General features: G+C 48.5%; 2 protein-coding genes across 2 annotated transcripts in view; one reads left to right on the top strand and one right to left on the bottom strand.

The window, feature by feature from the left end:
- PKD1 (polycystin 1, transient receptor potential channel interacting) overlaps nt 1–11,477 on the bottom strand; it is a 79,484-nt gene extending 68,007 nt beyond the window's left edge. Inside the window, exon 1 of the mRNA XM_072982340.2 lies at nt 10,471–11,477. Within this exon, the coding sequence (XP_072838441.2) occupies nt 10,471–10,883 (413 nt within the window). The 5' untranslated portion in view covers nt 10,884–11,477. The remainder of the gene's footprint in view (nt 1–10,470) is intronic.
- A 3,082-nt stretch (nt 11,478–14,559) lies between these two features.
- RAB26 (RAB26, member RAS oncogene family) overlaps nt 14,560–17,442 on the top strand; it is a 90,092-nt gene continuing 87,209 nt past the window's right edge. Inside the window, exon 1 of the mRNA XM_072982362.2 lies at nt 14,560–14,693. The gene's annotated coding sequence lies outside the window, so the exon portion shown is untranslated. The remainder of the gene's footprint in view (nt 14,694–17,442) is intronic.

Genomic DNA, 17,442 nt, shown 5'->3' with positions numbered 1-17,442 from the left:
AAAAAGTCTCAGAACTCACAAGTGTAACACCTATAAGCTTGTAAGGGGGGGGGGAGGGACACACAAAGCAACAGCCCCGGAAGCCTTTTGCCACATACAAGTTTTAAAGTCCTTGAAGGGCCACCAGGACTGTTGTCCATTTGCTTCAACAGACGGAACACAAGGAGCAGGCCTTGTGGTAAACCAGAATAATTTTATTTATGAAAAGTTTACAAAAATAGTGACAATGTCAGCACATTCGTCTTATAGACAAAACTCTACCCACAGTTATTGCTAGAGTGGGCAGGCTGATGTTTTTTGACTACACCACCCAGAGTTGTCCAGAAAACAGAAATTGTTACTAATAATAATCACATGCCATCAAGTCCATTCTGACTTAGGGTGATGCTTTTTCAGAGTTTTCCAGATAGAGAGCAGACAAACTCTTTCCTTGGCTGAATTCAAACCCTGTTCTCCAGAGTCCTAGTCCACCACTCTATCCACTACTACACCACACTGGGAATCTTTTTTTAAAAAAAATTTAAAATAACCTAAATTTGCTTTACATTGCCCTTTCCAAGAAATGAAGGCTGACCACAGCAGAGAAGACTCGGTGGGTTTGTAAACAGCTTCTAGTTTTCCACGGAGAGAATTACACAGCTACAAATAAATATTTATGATGTGATACACTGGTAAACAATTTCACTAAGTGACTTTTGATATGCAGAAAGAACAGAAAGAAAGAAAAAAAATGAGAGGAATATAGCTGTTGGGGCACTCCCTCGTTTAGTGACCCACTCTAGAGCCATGATAAAAGCAGAACCTCGGTCTCCATCTTGGTTTAAGGCAGCGAAGGAAGACCGAGCGGGGGCATGACGTCCCTTTCAACAGCATTCAGCTCTAAGAGAGCAACGTGCCCAGCCGTGGGCAGGATCGGCTCCCTTCTTATTTTTATTCCTAGCTTGCCACAGACCCACCCGGTGCTGGTAAAGAGTTCTTGGCTCCGATGGTTTCCTCTGCTTGGAAAGAAGGAGCGTTCCATGTGAAAGCCATTAAGTCCTTGCACAGAAGCAACGCATGAAATGCACATGCAACTCGTGACCGTTCCCCTTCCGAGAGCCGACGCCAGAGGCTTTCGCCCCCACGGAAAACAGCCACAAGAGCAAGGCCACACCTGTCTCTGCGCGTCGGGGACGGCCTGATTCTGAGACCCACATGGAGAAGTCTTTCTTTTCGCCACTGCCAGTTCACGAATATGAACCCAAACTCAAAGACGGCAGAAAATACACCTCGAGCTGCTAATCAAGAGTGTATCGGCCTTGACACCTGAGCGTTGCTGACTACAACCCCCATCATCTCTCACCACTGGGCATGCTGCCAGAGGCTGATGGGAACTGGAAGACTGTAGGTTTTCCACCCTGGCTGACATTTATGACAAGCGGGCTGCTGGCATGCCTGAGAAAACCAGTCCACTGAAGCATTTACGTGCCTAGTAAGTGTCCGTCTTGCCACCCGGGAAGACGTCTGCCCCCCCCCCACAGCATCTCTGAGTGAGTCCCTGCACTGGCCGGCCATCCTTCCAACCACCCGATAGTGCCAAGGGGTCGTCCTGTTCTGTTTCCTGACTCAAATTAACTGCTCCATACTCAAGAGTGCCTCTCACCTCCCCCTCCGATTTAGGGCTGCTCTGCGTCTAGTGGGAAAGCGCACCGAGAACGGCAACTTGCACAGAGACACATGTGGAGAGGGAGAACTCCTCTCCTTAGAGCTGAAGAGCTGTTTCCCAGAATTATTATTTCTCCCTGGCACAGGGGAGTGGGGGGTGGGGGTGGACAGAAGTCTAATCATAACGCCTAATCGAGGGCTAATATGGGGTTCTGGATTTTAAAATCCACCTCCCAGCCCTTTAACCCTACCTACATGTCAGCCATTATATTTATAAACGGCAAAAACTAACTCACACGTCAGTCAATGACATATCACATACAAACACACCTCCAGAGAAAGCCGAGCCCTTCCTCCATCACCTGTCTCGGGTTTACAGAGAAACTGGCCATTTCCACAGGGAAACACATGTACCCTTTGCAACCGATATTGCACAGTGCGCATGGATTTTGCCCTGTAAACAGTTGCCATTGTTGCTCTTCTTGGGTTTGAACAGTAAAATACAATCCAGCAGTCAGAGGTCAGAAGGCAATTTCTCAGAACGCTTCCAGATGAGGAACGATGTAGCAGCAGCCAGAGTTCCCACCAAGAAAAGGAAGGTGGGGAGAGGAGGGAAATGGGCAGGAGAAAAGATGCAAAAATGTGGCACATTTGCAAAAAAAAATTTTCTGAAGGAGGATCTCCTTGGGAGGTGTCAGATGACCCACTGACCCCAGCTGATGAGGGTCCCATCTTGGCATCTCTCTCTCTCTCTCTCTCTCTCTCACACACACACACACACACACACACACACACACACACACACACACACACACACACAAACACCCCAGAGTGCAAAACATCTTTAAGCCTCTCTATTGAGTCCAAGATGTGCAGGGCTGGCAAAAGGCACCCCTCGGGATGAAGCTGGACTGCAGATCCCAGCATTCCTCGGAATGGGCTACTCCAGTGGATGGGATTTGTAGTCCAACAGCCAACGCCCCCACTCCGGAGGGCCAACACTTCGCCCACACCTGGTCCTGTGGACACAAAGAACCGTCTTTGACCTAAAACAAGGAAGGGGTAGAACAGAGCTGGGCAATGTGTGACCCAGAATTTAAATGCCAGCCCTGCCTGTTTTGCAAAGGGCCTTTACTCTCTCAGCGGAAAAAGGAGTGGGGGGGAGCGGCAACCCCTGAAAACATAGCCCATTTACTGGCACGGCCGCAGGAATTAAAGATCCCCTTATCGGGAGAAAGGCATACTATAAACGGACAAAGTTGGTGGTAGGCTGGAAACTGCCACTGTATGCCCTCTCCACTCCTAAAGCTAGAAGAGACTTTTGGGTATAAAATATACACATAAGACATATATTTAAAGGGACTCCTTTCAAGCTACTGCACTATCGGACTAATTGCTTTACAAGGCCAGTGTGTGTGTGTGTGTGTGTGTGTGTGTGTGTGTGATTGAAATGGACCCCTTTTTTGCTTCCTTCCAATTATCAAGAATTATCATGCATGAACATCTTGGACAGTCCCAATTAGACCCTGTCTTTCGGAACGCCCTGAATGGCCTTCGTTTCTTGCAGACAGTAGCCCTACTGTGAGGCTGCCTTTTTCTCCAGATGCTATTTTTGGGACTTGAAAAATCTGTCCTCCAAGTGGAGAAGTGGAGAGAGGAGAGCCATAGAAAGGATTTAAGACGATAAACCATTTCAAAGGCGAACGACTTAGAGGCCTCATTCAGATTTTCCCCAAATCTCTCCTAAGGAAGAAATAAACAGAGTCGTGTTTGTCTGGATCAGTTTCTGAAAGAAATGAGAAGTGAAACTGGCGTCTCATCAAACCCTTCGTAGTCCTCTCTGAGAAATACAGGGTCACAGATATGGTTTTGGTTAGATTGTTGTTCTGTGGATGAGGCATGTGGAAAGTCTGCATAATTAGCCCGGCTCACAAACAGCCAGTTGTCTGATCGCCTATGGAGAGCAAAACAGGGTCTCCAAGTGACTAGACAGCCAAGCGAGAAATTGCTCTTGTTTCTTGTAATGCCACAGGATGATTATCATCAATGGCATTAATTATTTATAGAGTCACAGTGTATAACTGATAAACTGACTACAACTTTTAATATCTATGTGGGGGGTTTTTTAACACAAATAAACCTTTTCTCTTTGCCAGGGTGCTTTCTCCAAGATATCAGCAAATATCTTTTGTCATCAGCAAATCCCAAAGTTTCAGATCTGCGGGTCCTACAGGTAGGAAAATGTTATTTATTAAAACCCATATACAACAACTAACCTACTAAAATGTATTTAATCCACTGACAGTATTAACGGTTGAGAAGCCGCCTTCCAGCAGAATCTCATATACTATTTATTAGGAAGTAAATCTCATTATATTCCAAAATACTGTATATTCCAAAATTGCAGCCTTAAGGTTCTGCGTGAATGTCTAATTCTTTCGCTTATTTCCAAGGCTGACATTACCAAAACATTTCTTAAGCACTCGATACAATATGTTTTTGTTTTCCTAGAGATCAGTTCACAGAGGACTTTAGATTTGCAAACTCTATGGCAAACAGTGCTTTGACCCCTTTCAAGACTAATATGTTTATTTTAGCATGAGTTTCGCTTTTAAAGTGCCGGAGGGGTCTTTGCATTTTTGCCACTCTGGAAAATATCGTACTGTACATACACTTCCCCGTTGAATTGCACGGGTTTCAGCAGTGTGTTTTTTTGGTTCTGCACTTCCTCCCCAATAAATAAATACATATTTCCATTTTTAAAAAAATTCAGTACACAAACAAATGAAAAAATACGGCGCTGCTATTTGTTTCCAGGAAGTGGCCTGAGAAAGTGGGTCTCAGACATACTGAGCCCCTCCTTTGGTGTTGGTGGTGCAGCAGCCCCCAGTCTGATAGTGGTGGCACAGCCAGCTCCCAGTCCTAACATGGCAGCTGGGGAGGGTGCTAACTCATCTGTTCTATATGTGTTTGTGTGTGTTTATGCTTTGTAGCTATGTTTGGGGGGAGTATAAGAGTTGTTCAAGGATTCTGAACTACAATGAGGGTCCAGTGCCCTCGACCCCAGTGTTGTTGAAGGGAGATGTACAGTTTAGATTCCACTTTACAGCAACCACGTGGCAAGAGGAGGAGGGAGGGGGAAAGTTCCACTGTACAGACGCGGAAAACCGCATGAGAAAATCCTGCCACGCAAGAAGAAGCAAAGGGACTGGACCACATATTTTTGGGGTAGCAAATGCTGGTTTGACTCTGCATGTGCACTGAGGCAGGCAGACGGCATCAGCCTTCTGAAGTATGCACCAAAAAGGTTATTTTACAAAAAGTAAGTCATAGAGTAGAATGTGATCCACGAATAGCCGCTTATCTGGAAAACCACTTTGCATGCACTGAGACAGGAAAATGTGATCAATGAGACATGAAGGATTGAGAAAGAGAGAGAGAGAGAGAGAGAGAGAGAGATGGACCTTATCACAAACACGAATCTTTGCATTTGCTCTTTGTGAGTTCTTTCTGGTCTGCTCAGGGACCACACTTCTGAATTATGCTGAACAGAGGAATAACCAGCTTTCTAGCAGCACAACAAGTGGATTTGAATGCCATCATTTCAAGTCAAGTGAAAAGAGCTGATGCCCTGTAAAAAAGCCCGAGATTCAGGTGGTGTGGGATGGCAGTTCCTGTCGCCCCTGGCTGGCAGAATCAGCAGTGAGCGAGGACAGGAAATAGAGCCCTACAACATCTGGAGAGCCACCAGCTGCCACATTTGCCCTAACCCAAAACATTCTGTTTATCCTAAACGGATCTGGTCACTTTTCTTTTTAAGATTTCATAAAAGCAACTTAGCCCTGCTGTTATCCGGGCACAAGGGCCTCGTGAATTTCTGTTTTCAAGACTGAACTCTGTGCCAAACTTCAGAGATTTCCTAACAATAATTTCTCACTGTCCTTAACATGAGGGATTTGGGCATGATGGGTTGACGTGCATCAGCCGGTGTTTGTCAGCCAGCAGACAATGCAAAAGACTGAGGGTACCTGGGGATTGGTTCCATTCTCATGCTCTCAGAGCCTCGGAAGTCTGGATCCTGCCCAACAAACTCCTAACCACAGACACATGGAAGCCATGACCTTGTGCTAAGAACCTGCAAATGTCCAGGTCACTGGCCGAGCTAAAGAACCATGAACGTAGGACGGGACCCATGACGCTGCAGCAAAATGCTTGGCACCACAGAAGTGACAACCCCACCCGGCAACTTGCGAAAGCTTAGGCTGCAACTTTTCAACTCCCCACCTCCTCTGCCAGCAATCCCAAAGTGGCTAATGAGGTGGGAAAGGAATTCAAATGGCAACCTCAGAAGAGAGTGGCTGAATTGGGATATAGCCATACATTTCAGTCTGCAACCAGCTGCTCGAACAGTGATGGGGGCTTCTTAGCAAACGGTATACAGGTTCATCAGAGGGCTTCCATAACAATCTTCCATAAAATAAAAAAATATGTTTCCTTTCTCATACAGACTCTGGCCTCAAGACAACCAACACTTTTTAGTATGATTGCTTGCTTCAACACTTCAAACGCAAATGTCAAACGCTTGTGTATTCTCCCCAGATGGTCAGCATTTACCAATTATTCTACCTACGTATTGCCATATTTAAGCAACCAGTGCTGGAGGCATTCAAGAGAAAATGGGATGACCATCTGTCCGATTTACTTTGATTTGGATTCCTGACTTGAGCAAGAGGTTGGACTTGATGGCTTTAGACGGCCCCTTCCAACTCCATGATTCTATGATTCTATGACCAGGTTCTCTTCACCCCCACAATCAAGTACACTAAACTTGTGCCCCAAATATTGTGTTCTCCATGCCAGTAGATCACACTGAAATAAATCTATTTGTCTTAAAGGTGCCACAAAACTCTGGGTTGGGTTTTGCATTTGTTTATAAGCAGAAACAGACTTGTGTGGCTACTTCTTCAAAAAATGTCACAACTAATCAATCATCAGAACACCTATTAACATGCTATCCTAAGATCAGCAGCCTCTTGGCTGACTCGCAAGACCCTTAAAGAAAGCTCACACTACCTCACCCTTCATCTCTACCATCCAAAGATCCAGAAAACACACCATCATTTAATAAGGGGTGAAATTTGATATACATGTAGAAAGGTGCAAGGCATGTATTTTATTCCCTTCTCATGTTCCAGCCCTCTGAGAACCAACTCTCATCATCAACAACCAAGCGACAAAGAAAAGGAAACCCCCTTTAAACAACAATCCAAGCTAACAAAGGCTCAATACTTTGTTGGAAACATTAGCAGAATTCATCCAGTCATGGCATTAAAAAAAAAATTTAAAACTATGCTTATACATTTTTGGCACACATTTAAAAATGGAGATATGCCATCAGCCAGAGAAATATGGTATAAAAGGCATAACTGTCTTCAGCTCTGCAGCCATTCTGAATAATCCAGAGCCCTCGCGCACTCCGGGATGTTGCGATCATGTTCATCTGCAACTCTGTCAAGTTCACTTCCATTGTGCGCAATTTTTGTTTTTAAAGGATTCATTAATATTACAAAACATCTCTGTCCCAAGTCCATTCTCCTGGCATCTGGCAAACACATCTCCCTCTCTTCCTCTCAAGCACACACACACACAGAGAAAGAAACTCTTTTTGCAAAAGGGCGCTCCCATCACATCTGCGTGACACAAGCCTTGAACGCCTCCGATTTCTCAATGGTTCACTTGATTAGTTCCATACATTCTGTTAAGTCTGTGGGAAGTTCACATTCTACCTGAAGAATGGGATTCTTGAATCTTCCTGGATTCAAAGATCAATGAAGTACATGTTCATACATGTGTATACACACATCCCTTCCCCCCTCATCAGCCTAAATCTTTTTCCAGGTGGGGAAAAATCTGAATCCCACCCTAAATATCTTGTAAACATTTTTGCCACTAAACCTATACTGTTCTTTTCACTCTGAATTTGTTCCCTTCTATACAAGATCCCTTTGAGTTTCATTATTCGAAAAGCGCAGTTGTTACAAAAAATAATAATCATCATCAAAGGGAGTACTGTTCCCCAAAACAATCATGTAGCATACTATTAATTCAGAGAAACAAAACTCTCTCCAGAGACAACGCAAACCAGAAAAGCAAATGTGACAGAATCTGCCATGGTCAGGTGAACCAAATCGCAAGACTCCTTCTGAGGGTCAACCCCGAGGACAGTTCACTCCAGCATCTCATGCCCAGCACCAGGGTTGCCAGCCAGGGACCCACGGGAAACCCACAAAGTGGGGGGCCACCGAGGTGAGGGCCTCCTCTTCCTCACCTTTCTTCCCAGCTTCTACCTCTCTTTCGAAACCTGCCCTCCAGCTAAGCTTTCTAAAGCTGTGCATCATCCTCAGGGCTCTTCGGCTGCTCCAGGGATGGCACCTCAGCATGTCCTGTGATGCATCAGGCGGTCCTGAGCTCAAGGATGCTTCTAGCTCCTGGGGCTCATGGGGGGCCACCCATACCTGATCCTCAATACCCCTCCCAATCAGCCAAGATGGGAATAAAAGGGTTACTGTGACTAGGCATGGGAGGAGGTAGGCCTGGAGTGGCCCCACTAGCTACAGGGGGCACCAGCTACTTCTGCCCTGGCCGAACTTTCCAAGGTCACCCCAAAGACGAACAGCAGTCAGACCTGCCTTAATTTCCCCTCTCCAGTTCTTGTTAAAGTCATTGTCGCTGATAGTGCAGGAACCATAGTCCTTCCCCTCTTCCGGGCTCCCAAGTGATCAGAGGGGGATCGATTTCCAATGTCCTCCACGCTGCAAGTCTGATCACGCCACCCCGTCCGCAAGGGCACTTCACGGCAATCCAGAGAGGATCAGCCTGCCGACGCATCGCCTTCCACCTAAGGCCTTCCTCTGAGCCCATCGGTCCCAGCTGGTGGGCAGGCTGGGGTTACCCTCGTGTCCAGCTTACATGATGTCCCTCCTTTTTGGACGCCACGGGCAGAAGAGCAGTGGGTGAGAGAGACCTGTCACCCCAGCAGAGCTTGGGGAGGTTCGTTTCCCTTACGGGAACCTGAGGCACCCGGTCCCCAAACATTTCCCTTCCTCCTCTTGCCAAAAGCTTTGAGGCTGTCGTAACAAACCCTTTCAGACAAGGAGCCATTCATTAGCTGGTCTCTGACATTTATCTTCACCAGTCCTTGCCTCATTAGGAGAAGCTGGTGCAAATGCAAAAATAATAATAATAATTTTAAAAGGCAGGTTTTCACTGGCAACAGCAACAGGCAAGGTAGAGAGTTTAGACAGTTCTCTTTAGGTGGTGTGGCTCTTTGCTAGCTGCCTAACCTTTCCAATCATTTTCCATACTTTTTTATTTAAATCCCAATATACAATACTATTCACAGAACAGCCGTCTATAAAAGTGGAAATATGACTCTCCCATAAATAAATAGAGATCTTAACAGGAAAGGAAAGGAACTGAGTGGGAGAAATGCTCTAAAGCCTGCACAAAATAAAACGTGTTAGTTGTTGAGTTGCCACAACAGTTTATGTTGTGTTTTATGTACTCCTGAAGCCAAGGCTCCAAGCCTTTGGCCATCTCATGAGAAGAGAAGACTCCCTGGAAAAGACCCTGATGTTGGCAAAGTGCAAAGGCAAGAGGAGAAGGGGACGACAGAGGATGAGATGGATGGACAGGGTCATTGAAGCAACCAACATGAATTTGACCCAACTCCGGGAGGCAGTGGAAGACAGGAGGGCCTGCCGTGCTCTAGTCCATGGGGTCACGAAGAGTCGGACACGACTTAACAACTAAACAACAACAACAATCTGAAGCCTCCATGTTCAAGCACAGTCTGGCTTTAAATAAAAAGTCTGAGCCTCCTCACAGGAGGTGCATCTTGGACTCAACTGTGTTGAACCATGGAGGTTTTGCTTGGCTAGCAGCCACTGACAAGGCCTTGCTGCAAATAATCTGCTAAATCCTTCTGAAAAGGTATTTCGGGCAAGAAAAGTGAGGAGGGTCACCAGGCAGTAAGCCCATCAAACCATGGACAGAAAGCAAGCAAAAGTCAGCCATAATTGGACTAAATAACTGGGCTAAACAATTAGGATTCTTCTTAATTTTTGTAGTGAGGCAGCAGCACACTTCTTTGACATCTGCCTGACCCACGGCGTAGTGGAGCCGAGGCTTAAAGGGTCAAACCGCTGGGGTTATTTGAGCATGAAGGACTATGACATCACCTGCCATCTCTTCTGGGTTTCCCCATTCCCTTTGGGCTTAGCTGCTGTCCTCACCCCCTATAAGAGAGGCATGGTCTTCCCTGGAAAAAGTACCATCCCACCGCCATTCCTGCTGTCCTGCAAAGTATGTATCTTGAGTGCAGTTTGGGCTGGAATGGGCAGTTCAGAGCCCTTAGCTTTACAAAACACCTGCTCCTCCTTTGTTCCTGCAGAGGGATGGTGCCGCCTGCCTTCTCAGGCTGGCTCTGGGGACTTTTGAGACAATTGCTCTGCTTTCCAACGTTCCCATTCCACCACTGCTGGTAACTGAGCGGACAGACCGTCTGCTGGGCCCATTCAGTACCAGGCAGCAGGGCAGAGAGCCAGGCTAGGCCATCCAGCCGGCAGGGACGGGCTCCGCTCCTCTTGCCCCAACGCCCACTAAATCAAGACGCCTGAGCACCCCACTCTCCGGCCTCCGGAGAGGTTGAAGGCTTCCCACCCGCCTGCCCGGGCTTTCCCTTGTGACAGGGAGTTCCAGAGGCGCCCGTTCTCCCGCCCACCCCCGACCCCCAGTGCCACCCGGTCCCCTCGGGGTGATACTCACAGCACACGGGTGGCGGCGGGAAAGGGCGGCCCGGCGGGCGGGAGGCGCTGCAAGCCCCGAGCCGCGCAGTCCACGATGCAGCCCCCGCCGCCGCCGCCGCCTCCGGCTAGGCTCCGGCAGGCGCACGCCTCGGGCCCGCACGGCTGGCAGCCCCGGGAGGCTCCGGCGGCTCCGGGCGGCGCCAGCAGGCAGCAGCAGCAGGCGCAGCAGCAGCACAGGAGGCACCAGCCGGGCCAGCCCGCCGGCGGGGACGAGGCCGAGGAGGACGGCGAAGAGGCCGAGGAGGAGGCCGAGGCGGCGGCGGAGGCTCCCCTCGGGGCGCCCTCCGGGCCCAGGCTCCGCCGGCGGCGGCCCGCTCGACGTGGCCGGAGGCGGCGGCGGCTCGAGGGCGGCGGCGGCGGCAACATCGGCATGGCTTCAGCGCGGGCATGGCATGGCCGCCCCGTCGCCGCGCGGCCGCCCACGCCTACCAGCGGCCCGGGCCCGCCATCCGCCTCCGCCTTCGCGGCAGCAGCGGCGGCGGCGGCGGCAGGAGCCAGAAAAGGGACCCCCGGGCCGCCTCTTGAGCTCCAGCCGCGACGGAGCGCCCCGCGCTGCCCTCCGGCCACCGCCGCCGCCGCCGCCTCCTCTTCCTCCTCCTCCGCCTTCCTCTTCTTCTCCGGCTGCTGTGGCTGCGCCGGCGGCCGCGCGGGCCCCGCGTCCTGCGCTTCCTCGCGGGCTCTTGGCTGCCTGCTTGCCTGCCTCCGTCCTTCCCTCCAGCTGCGGCTCTTGTTGCTGCCGCTGCCGCTCCCGCCGCCGCCTCTTCCCGCGCCTCCGCCTCCTCCGGCCTCCGCTTTCTCCTCCTCCTCCTCGTCCTGCTGCTGCTGCTGCCGCCGCCGCCGTTGGTTCCCCCTCCTCCGCAGCCCCGTCGGGGCCGGCCGCCAGCATTCCACCCGCCCTGCTCCAGGAAGGAAGGCCAGGCCGGCCGGCAGGCAGGCAGGCGGGCAAATAGGCCGGCCGAGGGGCCCCGGAGGTTCTCCTCGGGGCGCGGGCCCCTCTCGGGGCTAGAAGAGGCGGCGGCCGGGGGGCTTTCTCGCGTCGCCTCTGGGGGCGAGAAAAGAGCCACCCGGCGGCCAAGGACGCGGGGTGCTCCCCCAGGCGCGCCCCGTCTCTAAAAACGCAACCAAGGCAAAGGAGGCAAGGGAAAGCCGCCGCCCCCCCCCAGGTCTGCGCCTCTCTTGGCCCCTACATCTGGCGCACTGCTCTTGGAGGTGGAGGTTCTGATGGCCTCGGCTGGCTGGTTTGGGGCCCCGGTTCCGAGCTCAGGGCCAAGAGAACCTCCGGTGGGCATAGAAAGGGCTCTCTCCTAGTTTATAGTCCTTTGGAAGTGGTCACTAGCCTTCTGGTCCATGTCGCAGGTAGCAGAGGTAGCTCCTCTGCCCTTTCCTGGTGTGTCCTTGTGGGTTTCTATTGGTTTGTTTATTTGGGAAATTCACAAGCCCCTTTGAGTTAAGTAAACTTTTCCCAAATGAGATACAAACACAAAAAACATCAAAATGCCAAGACACATCAGTGAAACCATGGCTGCTATTTAGTTACGGGTGGCTTCTTGGAACAAAAAAATGTTGTCAACAGACATGTTCTCACATGCCTGGGACTGGCTGGTAGGGAATTCTGCGGTGCAGCCACTGACCCCTGAAAAGCTCTTTTGGGGGAGGGGGGCTCGGAAAGGCCCACAGCCCCAGCTGGCACCTGAGTGTTGGCCTTTTCCTATCTCTTTCCCCATCCCTAATTTTTTGTAGCATTCAGCCTGATGAGGCGTTCTATAGAGAGTTAAAAAGCTTGCATAATTCCATGGCTTTGGCTTGGTCCTAATAAAGGCATCATCACACTGTGAGTCAGGATGGAGCTCCACACACCCAGGTGGTTAGCTGGAGTTTTTCAAAAAGACAGGAACATGCACACACAGAGAGAGAGACACTTATTGCAAGCTGCCTGTGGCCTCCTTCTGAGACGTTTGATGTAATACCGGAGAGCACTTGCAATGAGAGGGCCCAATGTTCTCCCACCTTGTAACTTTCAGCTCTTTTGAACTACGTCCCCTATCATCCCTAGCCAGGGTTGTTGCGGGTCTCCTTAAACAATGCCTTTGCATGGGTGGCTCTGGGCCGTTCCAGGAGGGAGTTGACAAGCAAAAGGAGTCACGCAAGGAGGAAGGATGGGATGTTGCAACAGAATCTAAAACGCCATTAGAATCTCAACAATAATGGGCCCTGGTCCGTTTTTATTGGTTTCCTTGGCTTTGCTATTGAAAAAACCCTGGCCCAGCAAACTGGAGGTGGTGTTGCAGGCGGCTCCTACCTTCCTCATCGACCTCTTGTCTTAAATCTGGTTGCCAGTCCCAACCAGAGTGGGTCCCCAGAATCCACTGCTGAACAATACATTACCTACAGCACTGGTGTAAATCCCACTAATTTAGTGGGTCAAATTGGGGCTGCCCAATCACAGAATGATCAAATAATTAAGTTTTGTAGGGCTTATAAGGCCATCTAGTCCAAACCCCTGCTCAGAGCAGGAATCCAAATCAAAGCAAATCTGCCAAGTGGTTGTCTAAATTCCTCTTGAATGCCTCCAGCATCGGAGCACTCACCTTCTCCCAAAGTCATGGGGTTCCATTATTGTGCTGCTGTAACAGTTAAGAAATGTTTTGTGATATTCAGCCAATATATTGTTCTAACAGCCAGGACAGTTAAATCTTTTGATGGGTGTGATTGCTTTGACAACTGGTTTGCAAATAAGTGCATAATAGAACCTGTTGCAGAGGCTCCTTTGATGTCCATGCCATGCCCCTCTCCGCTTCCAACAAGATTCTGGCCTTTTTCCATTCTGTGATTTCTTTACCTGTGTATAAATAGATACATGAAACCACCAGATATTACAATATGAACAATCCCTCTCAGCATTTTAACTGTCAACTAGGGATGTAAAAATAAGACACTGAATTCTTGTCTTCCTTAAGTCTCGACACCTCAACAGGGAACTTTGAAACCTCTCTGGATCCCATCTCTCCAGGTCACTGTGAGCACTCTTGTTTTCTTTAATCAAGACCCGTTTAATTTGTGCCAAGAGCCTCTGGTGTGATTTCTGTTTGGGAGGCAAAGCACAAGAGAGCCCTACTTTTTCTTACAAGACCAGAAATAACCCTGCTGTATTAAAGCTTCTTGGCTCACCTTTTGGGAGTTGGGGGAAGCCAAAAGTTCAGCCTGTGCAATCCAGCAGAGTCTTTGGTCCACCGGGCACCTTCTCTGAGACCACAGAGGCCAGGAGAAAAATCACACGTCGTCCGAGATCATGGGTGTCCGGCAAAGGGGGAACTCCTGTCTGAGCGGATCGAGAGGGCCATGCCTGTGTTTGCTCGTTTGTCGTTTTCGCAAAGCCGAACATACCTGTATGTACCCAGGATGGTATATTGTCATGGTTCCCCACCTTGGAGTCCCAGATGATCCTGGACTACAACTCCCAGAAATCTTGGCCAGCACAGCTAGTGGCGAAGGCTTCTGGGAGTTTTAGTCCAAGATCATCTGGGGACCCCAGTTTGAGAACCATTTGTGTAGTGGATGGAGGCTCGACCATGGAGTGTGGAACTAGTAAAACCACTCCTTAAATATCTCATACAACCTTGGAAGCCCTGTTAGGGCTGTTATAAGTCAGTTCTGACTTGACAGAACACAACTAGCATAAATAATATGCAATAATTGTTAATTGGCTTAGAAGACTGTCTACTACACATGCATGCACTCATACAAGGTCTGTGTAACTACGTTGTTGTTGTTTTTCCTATCATGTGCGGTCTGAACTGCAGCACATACAGTTGAGAAAAAACACTAAAATAACACTAAAAACTCTGAAAGCTACAAGGCCAAACTTCATTCCAGGAATGGGGTTGTCCTAAACGGAGGACCAGATACGCTGTAGACCTTTACAAAGTAAGGGAGGTGACATACATTTCCCCCCGCCTCTGTCCCATAGAATCAAGTCTGTTGTTTCAAACACCTTTTTCACTTTTGTTTTGCTTTGCTTTGCAGTTTATTTCAAGGCTAAGTTCTGCCAGGGCAAGTCCTTGCAAAGGAGGTGGCGTGTCAAGCTTGGACAGTCAGGATCGCCATACGGTGAAGTAAAAAGCCAGGTTCCTCTTCTTCCAACACAGAACGAAAGATCACAGCACCCAGTCTTTCCAAAACAAGGTAAGACACCTTTTTTAAAATTTTGCTGCTGTTAATTCTTTAGGTCTTGCTTGAGTTGACATAGAGCCTTGCACGGGAAGAAATTAAGGAGCAAAGTTGATGTGGTCGGTCCTGCCTCTGGTGACCTCCTGGCTGGATAGACTCCATGGACAATAGCTGTCAGGGGTCAGATGTACAGGACATGGAAGCACATCATCCTTTCTGCCATGAGCTCAGAGAGCACTACGCTCTATGCTCTGTACCCTCAAGTCAACACTGATTTACAGCAACTCTGGCAAGGTAAGTGAGATCTTTAAGGAATGGTTTCTATGGTCAAGCAGGGTCTCCTGGGTCCTATTCCACCATTTTCCCCACCAAACCTATTGGTTAAAACCATCACATGAAAAAAGATTGAACCCGCCACTTCTATTTTGAAAAAAATAAAATTAAATTAAAAAAGCAGCTGCATAGTCCCCTTCCGGACAAGGACCTTGAGCCCGGTTACTGCTGAAAATGAACTCATCCTGATACCTTTAGAGCAAACTGCTTCATGGTGGTTTACAGGGTAGAGGAAGAAGGATTTTTCAATCTGAAACTGGTTTGAATAGCTAATCAGGTTGGGTTGCATCTTCCAGGCTGGGGAACCTAACCAGTTTTTTTTTCACTATAGATTGGACACTTCCCGACCACTTTTTAAAAGCATGGAAAACATGACACGTAATATTCCAAATACTGTAGAGTAGCATATACAGTACTTTGCCCATCATACAGGTATCTTCTTATTACTTGTGATTTTCAGTTTCGCCACAATGGGGCAGACATCTACTACTGTACAAATACTGTATTAACCATGGAAGGTTTACTAGGGCTGTCATTCATGCCTTTAACCTGGGTGCTTCTTCTAGGGGTCAGCTATCACCCCAGTTATTCTGACTTGGGATGCAGCAGGTCAAAACAGTGTTAATAGGGTGCGTCCATCTAGTCTCTAAGATTCTTCAGCAAAGAATTCATTCTGTGCTTCTTTTTCCATCTCTTTTACCTGTGATTATTCCCTCCTATCGTTTTGCCAGAAATAACCCATTCCGTTATTGCTAATGCACAAAAACCCAGGCCATCCGTGATGCTTTTGTTTCTCGGAATTAGACCTCATGAGTGTTTTGGATCCTGTATGAGGGGTGTTGGACAAGAGGAAGGGCATAACAAGAAAATTGTTGGATCATCTTGTTTGATCATTTAACTTGTCGGAAACGGGGTGTGGGGTGCGTGGCACAAGGACTGCCTATGTCTGAGTAGAGATGCAAAATCCTTCACACCTCTGGCGGAGGGTCTGGAGAAGGAGCCGACCCCAGCCCCAAGTCCCCAGAGTGAGAGCGCGGGGGCAAGGCATGTGACTCAGCATAAAGCAGCCACCTGCATACTTAGCAAAATCAGCAAGGATCATTTCCCTAGATTTAATGGGCAAATGGCCTCAGATGGAAAATATTTATGTGCTCCACCAGCTTGCTAAGGACCATACAGAGAACCAGCCTGGATCCAATCAAGAGTAAAATGACTGGAGTCATACTCCGGTACCAAGGCAGCTGCGCTGGCCAAGTGGTTATTTTCGAATGTTCTGCTTTCCATTTTCAGTGACTCCCTGTTCAGTAAGAATAATCCCCACCCCATTCATGTCAGAGCTGTGGGCCACCATCACCTGGATGGCTCTGGTGTGGGATGATGGCTAGCCATTCCTCTGGGCTGCCTCTGATGACCACCCATGGGGTGTGACAGTGGAGTTGGTGGGAGGACAATGCACAGCCTAACAGATGCTGATGTCTGTTTATTTCCAAGGTCCCATGCCACGATTTAGTATCTAAATCATTTTTATGCCATCTCTGGAAACCAATCATCCTGGAACATTTGATTTTAATCAAGAGCGGCTATGCCAGGTTAAGTGCATCGCTGCAAATCTTTTTCAGGACCCGTTCTTAATTTCATCCTCCACAGGGGATTTAAAAAAAAAGCTGAGGTCAATTAATAACATCCTTATTCTTAGAGCAGTGTGTGGAGGACAATCTGAACTGGCCTTGGAAAACTTTGAGAAACATTTCATGAAGGGACAGGCATTCCACGCTGGGTTACATTAATCCTCCCCAGAGCGATTGGCTTTCCCATAAACCAAATGGCCTGAGGTTGTACAAGACTAGAAATGACATTGAGTTGAGAGAGAAAAGGGGAGGGGAGACTTAATTTGTTGCACAAGCAGCATTAATTAAAATATTGCACTTCGTTAATTGACTTTTGAACATGTCATCGCCTAGTGGGTTGGTGCCTCAATCCACAGGAGAATCGCCAGCTGGTGAGATTATCTTTCTCCAAGATGAGAAATCAACTCATGCAGTGTAGGTAAGCAGGGCTGACCACCAATACTTGGCTGCCTGAGGTCACAGCCAAGCTATAGCTCCAGAAGGTTTTACCTGCAAAAAGCTGACCAGATGGCCACTGGCCATTGACTATAAGGACCAAACAGCCTTAAATGGCAAATATATTGTTGATGTTTGTAGAAGGCAAATTAAAAAACAACAAGACAACCACATGTTCATGTTATGGATATGGGATCATCATGAAGCATCATGTGAAAGGCCATACAACATGCAGGAGAAAAGGAGGGTGAGCAGGAAGGAGGAAAGGAAAGGAAAGAAAGCAAGGTTGTTGCCTAATGCAAGAAAGAAATCAGATTACTTTTAGCACCGAGGCATCAAAGAGAACGAATGCCAAAATGAAGTGTCCC

This window comes from Pogona vitticeps, chromosome 13 (genome assembly GCF_051106095.1).
Source record: "Pogona vitticeps strain Pit_001003342236 chromosome 13, PviZW2.1, whole genome shotgun sequence".
Classification (NCBI taxonomy): Eukaryota; Metazoa; Chordata; class Lepidosauria; order Squamata; family Agamidae; genus Pogona; species Pogona vitticeps.
The sequence above is the reverse complement of the archived record's forward strand: the minus strand, read 5'-3'. Positions and strand labels throughout refer to the sequence as shown.